This window comes from Thunnus thynnus, chromosome 10 (assembly GCF_963924715.1).
Source record: "Thunnus thynnus chromosome 10, fThuThy2.1, whole genome shotgun sequence".
In the NCBI taxonomy this organism is placed as follows: domain Eukaryota; kingdom Metazoa; phylum Chordata; class Actinopteri; order Scombriformes; family Scombridae; genus Thunnus; species Thunnus thynnus.
In genome coordinates, this window is record NC_089526.1 from 12,825,381 (window position 1) to 12,832,648 (window position 7,268).

The following is a 7,268-nucleotide window of genomic DNA, read 5'->3' on the forward strand; positions in this document are numbered from 1 at the left end:
TACTTATAGAAACACCATTAAAATTTGCCTGAACAGCCAACATTTTTATCATTAAAATTTATAAAAATGACTGAAGCTCTCTTTGTCTGAAATTGAAAATCAGTATAATGAAAAATAAGTGAAATAAATTCAAGTTAAAAATAATTCAACCTTACCTGTTGCAAAGGATATTGTTGTTAGGAATATGATAAACACCACTGGAGACTCCATCTTACTCCTCAGTTTCTTTTTGGTTGTAAATAGGCTGGACTTCCTCAGTAGCTAAATGGACTTTACTCTAGCTGTGAAAAATTCCAATCTGGGGATATTGTATAGTTGCAGCTGCCTTTTTATCAGTAAATATTTGCTCTACATCACTCCGCCCTTCTGTTCTCTTGATGCAAATGCTTACGCTCAGTTTGCCATCACCATGCCACCTCAGACATAGCCACACCTTGTTTTGCCCTGTTCTGCTGTGAGATTTTGTAGTACACACCAAGGAGTGTCCATTTACTGTAAACCTCTGTCATTTGGCAACTTTTAACAAAACAGGGGATGCTATAGGGATGTTTTGTAAGTGTACTGTATGACTTGGAAGAGTAATAAGAATGAAGACCTATTCAGTGGAATCCCATACTCTTGACCAGTAGCGCTGAGCGAAATGAACTATGGGCTTAACCAACACTGCTTCAAACAATACAGGTTAAATAAACATTAAAAAAAAATGGGAAAAGACTGCTAACAAAAAAGAAAACTTAAAAACTAAAGATTAAAGTCTTTAAAATAGGTTTATCACTCATCTATCTACATTTATACCGATCCATGTCTGTCCATCAGACAGGTTTGTTGTCAGAGGTATTTGGTAACAAGCTGCACCCATAAAAACAATGTTGACAGGATTTAATAGACAACAATTTCTCTTTCGTGCTCTGTTTACTATAACCACAGACCCACAGAATGGATATCATATATCCACACACAAAGCAGATTAGACATTTTTCCCTAAGACTAGCATTAAAACACCTGATACCACATAAGCCAAATATCTCTTATGTATTTTTCTTTTCAACTGTTACTTTTCTTTTCTTTTACTGACAATGGATGGGCACTAATTAGTGAATATGATACGTTTCTTTTGAGCGCAACCACAAAAAAAGAACTTTTCCTCATTGTTAAAGATTACATAAAAATCAGCCATTGCATCATGTTGGTGATTTTTCTCACTTTTGCATTTGACAACTTATCTTAAATATAGACAACATTTAAAGACGATCATAAGTGCTTAATGGTGCAGCATTTAAAGATTGAGCAAGAGTCTGTGAAATGACATTTTAAATTGAGAATGAAATGAAATTGCTTTTCACAGGGTAGCATTGATCTACCTGCAACTGATTTCTGTGTTTTGAGTTATGTGGTTGTGGTTGTACAAAGTAGTTTCTGCTCACTTTAAACACTCCTTATCGGCCAGAAATCTTTCATTAGTGAACATATTGCTACATACTGTACAAGGTTATGTGACGTAATTAGACTAGCTTTTTAATTTCTTTCTGAATCAAACAATTAACATATACATTTATTACACTTTACAAAAAAATCAGAGTGGTACAAATAACAACCAGCACACAAAATGACAATGTGATTATTGATTTTAAGTGTAAGTTGTAGATTGCAAACATTTAGTTTTACATTTGCTTTGTTCAGGACCCAAATCTGGCATCATATACAATGTTTGACAGCAGAAATAGTAGAAAGGTAATAATACACAGTTGAAAATAGCTTTTGTTTCCTATTTTTTCACCATGCTTACACATGTAGAGGTGGTTTTGAATGCTTCATTATATGCTACCAGCAACTAGAGCTTCCATGGACTGAATGAGCCACCAACATCTGTGAAAGAAAAGCAGTCATTTTAAGTAATCTCACAATCATTTTAGTCATATTAATAAATTCTATTACATATTTCTTTGCACACTTAACATATTTCATTGTTTTCTTCTTTCTGACACCCTCCCCACCAAACACAAAACAAAACTCTCCTGCATAACTAATCAGGCGAGCAAAATAATTGGTTCACCCCAAACTCCCCTATTTGAACTGTACACCTGGTCAGTAATCAGGAAGCCACTCTGATCGAGCAAGATCCCTCTCACCCCCTCCACCAATCCTTCCAGTTACTGCCATCAAGTCAACGCTATAAAGTCCCACTGGCCTGGAAAAACATCTACAAAAAATATTTTATTCCCTCTGCGATCATCACCCTGAACAAATTAAAATAGGCGTTGTACTCTGACCTGTTTAGCACTGTTCTTGTCAGTTGTAGTTTTAACAGTTTTAGTAAATGTGTTTTAAATGTACATTATGTGTTCATTGTTGAGTTGTTTACTGTTACAGTTGCAGCTGTTGAACATTGTCAAAGGTCAATTTCTGTTGCTTTATGACAGACAATAAAGTTGTCTTATCTTAAATTAAATGTTGGTGTAATTGTTTCAACCCTGCCTCAGTTCTTCATCCATTTAGGGAAACAATAATTTCCCTAAAAACATGTTTGCCATAACAAATGAGTAGTATCTAAAGGCAATTTCTAGGACGCACATATTTACATGATAATACACTGAATTCAATGTCAATAAAATTATCATTTTGGAGATGTGAATTACCAAAAATATAGTGTATGTACAAGAAATCATTCTACAACTTGCTGGGCAATGAGAAGAAGAATCCAGCCAATGACAGCACAGGAAGGACCCACTCATTGGCTGCATGATGTTCACATCCTGATAACAGGGACTCTAGAAACAAACCAAAGGAAGGGTGAGTTTAGGAACAAATGGATAATAAATATGTGTGTTAATATCACTGTACTATTAAACTCACTGCCAATCAAGATGTGTGTGGTGATATTGCTGTCCATGTTGGTTTGATTGTTGAAGGCCAGACAGGAATATGAACCACTTTGGTCCTCACTGACGCTGTAAAGTTCCAACAATGGACCTGTGGTGTTCAAAAGTTCCCCTCTGAAAGCCCACTGAAGCTGAGCTGGAGGATTGGACTGCGTTGAACAGAACATGGTCAGATTGGATCCAATTAAAAAGGAAGTAGTGTTCTGCCCATTCACTGTAAGGACCATGTTATCTGGGCCATCTGAGAGAGAGAGAGCGAGAGAGAGAGAATCAGATATACAGCAATTTTAGAGCTCTGTAAGTGAAACTGGATGATGATATATGGGGGGATTATAGTAATAGCTCTACTCACAGCTGATGGTAAAGTTTACTGAATCGCTGGTGCCATTACTGACAGGATTGAACACACAACACCTGAATGATCCCTGGTCATAGCGGGTCACATTAACTATGGTGAGAGTGGAGTTTCCATCAGTGAGCCGAACTCTCTCACTGGCTGTAACCTCAGAGCTGTCGTTCAGCCAGAGGAAAGAGGGGGAGGATCCAAAGGAGACGGAGCATGCAAGGACTGCTGAACTGTTGAACTCCATCAGCTTGGTTTGATTCGCCCTTATGGTCACATTTGAAATGGGTTCTGCGGAAGCGGATGAGATAAATATAAAGATGTGTATCAAACTGTCAACATACTGTAAATGCTGCTTTATGAAGCTTTATACAGTTACAGTATATACACTTTATAAGAACATACAGTCCTTGTCAGTGTTACTTGATAGTGGCCACTTTATGATGATTCAGTACCACTTTCAAATAATACCCATGAGGCAGGATAAGTTATTAATAAAGGATTCTTCCACTTGAAATAATTAATCATGTTTGTTTTTTTCCCAGCCTGGAGAAAAAATATACACCTTTAAAGTAAATGGTTTATTACTGATCTATAAAGCATTAAAATTAATTTGCAACTATCAATGAAGATATTAGTTAAAAACCCTTTAAAAGTTTGCTCTATTAGAAAATGGTACAATTGCTTGGTGCTACACCCAATGTAATGTTGTATTGAATCTATATTTAAGTGGCCCTAATCATGTAAGGCAAAATACAAAACATTTTACATTCATCTGCAAAGCATATAGTTGTACATTTTACAACATACTGTATATGATTATTATAGATTTAGTCTTTGGGGAGGGAGAGAAGTGTTGGGAGCTATTGACCCAGCAGAAATAGAGAGTATCATGAAAGGACAAGAGAGAGGAGAGTGTTGATAGACACAGACACAGAGTGACAGAAGAAGTGGTCAAGCAAAAGGGCAGCGAAACCAAAAACACACACATAGGCTGTTAAAGGAAGTAGCAAGGTATTTAGGTTTGCTGGTTGCTTGTCCAAATATCACAAGGCAGACATAACATGAACTGTTTTCTGATTTTTGTTTAGGGTTTGTGATTACAACAGGAACCTGTTCCTGTGAAAAGGTGTGAGCAATGTGCTGCGTAAACAATTCATCAGTACATTGTCTCTCTCTCTTTCTCAGTCTACTGTATGTGCCATCAGTCCTTTTAAACTCTGAAACTGAGATGATAGACATCTCAACTTCTTTTTATTCTTCCCTAAGTTTTTTATTTTTTGTTTCAATTACTCTTTCTTGCTCTTGATTACGGTATCTTACATGTTTGACTATTCTCTGTCCACAAGTCTTTTTTTTCTTCCTTTTTGCTTGTATGATTTATGCTTTTCTTGTTTTTTTCATCACTTATTATATTGCATTTTCTGTTTGCCTCTGAAAACTGATCACCTTTTGGATTGTCCAACATTGAACATGTTTTTATTTTACTTGCCTGGGTCATAAAGGTTGAATACACAATATGAAAATTGATACGCTTTTGTTTGACATTATCTGATGCTACATTACATAAGCATGACAGTCTTCAAAAGATTAACCCAAATGACGGTCACTAAAGAGGGATAAATATACTGCTGGTATACAAGATGAATACAGAATACGAGATGGTTTAATGAGTAATGATTCAAGTAATTACTCAAATTTCTGTGACAGAAAGCACTCAAATGTTGAAATATCCTTGAACAATATATCCAATCTGCACCAATTTACACTGATAATAATACAAATTATAGAGAATTTTATTATTAAAGACAATTACATTTTTGCTATTTCTGTGACCTTTCTGCTATCTTATAACTACAACATCCTCCCTTGTCTTAAGAAACCTCATACTTTGATGAATGAACAGACCAGACCTCTATTTGTCCATTTTAATATCACACTATTTTAATGTTTGCAACAGAGAGGTATGCTTTTTGAAACATTTCTCACATCTATTCTATTTCAGCTGACTAAAACTTATCAAGAGACTTGATTAAACATTATTGCATTTGATCTTTCCCACGAATTGACACGAATTTCTGTTGAAAATTCTCTATAAAGCAAAGCTATACTTCTACTCTTTTTGCTCCTAATTGACCCTTAACCTTGAATGACTCCGCGTTTCGACAGTCTGGTGTGTACTGCAATGTTTACTCTATGTGTACTCTAATGAGTGAACTATTGTAATCTGTGAACTGTTTAGTCTCACCCAGAACAGTGAAGGAGGTGTTGGCCTTAAGCTGGAGGTCACTGCTCTGCACCGCATAGACTCCTGAGTCCGCCATGGTGACAGAGCTCAAAGTGAGAGCACCAGTGAGGACGTTGACCGACGCTCTGCCTCTGTGACTGGAGAAGACAGCCTGATTGGTCCCCCGCCAGGTCAGGATGTCTGTGTCTCCCACTGCCCAGCTTCCACTATTCAGAGACATCGTAGGACACAGCGAGAACGTCACTGTATCCCCAGTCACAGCAGGGTTCATGGAGGGCTGGACCTCCACAGCGCCAGAGGCCAGAACACCTGAGGAAGAGGCATATAGACAGGTTGACTTGTCTCATCATGACTTACTATAGGAAGTTATAAGCAATATTTTTAGGGAAAATTAAGTTAGCATAATCAGAAATTAGTTAGTAGAGCCTACCTTGCATTAAAACCAGCAGTACAATAGCTGGGGTTCCTTCACTTTTCTTCTCCATTTTGTATCAGTGGTCTGATAATGTCCTTGCTTTTTCTGCTCTGTTATACGAGTACATTGTATGTCCAGCCCCCTACTCATAAATACCCTAAGCAGTAACCCCAGTTCTTATCTGCAGGTGTTTCTGGTTATTTGTTCATTCTTGTCAAATGTAGAAAAGGTACATTACATTTTTTGTTTACCATCCTGGGTGAAGTTCTCTAAATGACAAATTGTGACAGAAGGTATGTGTGACAGGATTGGGGGGTGGGGGGGTTATGGGTGGTGTTATTTATTCAGGGGTCTTTGGCTAAATAATACAAATTTAGCATAACTGAAATGGCCCTTTCTTATGTGCATCGGGAAAGAGTTAGATTTTGGGATGCTGTTTTTCACCCCAACTCTTGAAAGTTTCTGTGTTTTTGTGTGTATGTCTGTGTCAAAGATTTCATATCGAAACTCCACGTCTGCACCTGCAGCTGTGTGTAATGCATGTTTACTGAGGATGTCTATTTTTTTTGCTTAGTGAATCTTACAAGTACCAACACACCGACTAATGACAACCATCTAATTTTCATTCATGAGACAGAAAGAACAAGATATGATGTGTTAGGCTGACATTTTATATTAATATTAAACTCTTATTTGTTTCAGACATTGAGAAATCTGATGTTTTTTTTTTTTTACCAGCTTTACATGTTGAGTAGGCAGCAGGCCATTATACCTTTCACAATATCACTCAGTAAACACCTGTGTCATTGTTTGAGCTGTGGTGGTACAAAGTTCAATATCTGAGCACACCTGTGTTATGTACCTTACACGCAGGGTGAGATTGATGAGGCTGGGTTATTTGTAGAGCATGAATGTGAGTACTTGCACGGCTGCTCCATTTTCTCTGACGCTGGTTTTAGTCTGTTTGGCAATGTAAATAAAGTCTGGAGAGTAGTTCTTACTGTCTGAGGAAAATCTCCATACAGCAATATGCATATAATTTGAATAATGCTTTGAATAATGCAAAAAGTGTGGTAAAGACCTAAACTAAAAGCATCCCATTAATATGTGTGTTTGTACAGCAAAAATGTGGCTTTTGGTAGGACAAGTCCTAGTACCAGCTGTTATTTTATAGTCTCATATTAGCCATTGTTAGCTGGAATGTCCAAGGTGTATAACATGACATATTCAGTCATTACATCATCCAACTATGTGGTCTGAAGAACCTCATCAATCATAATTCTGTGCACCAAGAGTCCACACAGCCTTACAATGGTTTATACAATGGTTTAGCCTGAGTATTACCTCCCACACAGCCTGTATGCCAGTCTACTAAACTCCAAC

General features: G+C 37.1%; 1 protein-coding gene across 1 annotated transcript; it reads right to left on the reverse strand.

The window, feature by feature from the left end:
• Window positions 1-2,746: 2,746 nt before the first annotated feature.
• Window positions 2,747-5,955, reverse strand: LOC137190663 (carcinoembryonic antigen-related cell adhesion molecule 6-like). Its single transcript, XM_067600185.1, has 4 exons — window positions 5,901-5,955; window positions 5,471-5,779; window positions 3,232-3,513; window positions 2,747-3,120 (listed from the first exon to the last, which is right to left on the reverse strand). Exons 1-4 carry the CDS (start codon window positions 5,953-5,955, stop codon window positions 2,747-2,749), a joined length of 1,020 nt encoding a protein of 339 aa, XP_067456286.1.
• Between the last annotated feature and the right edge of the window lie 1,313 nt (window positions 5,956-7,268).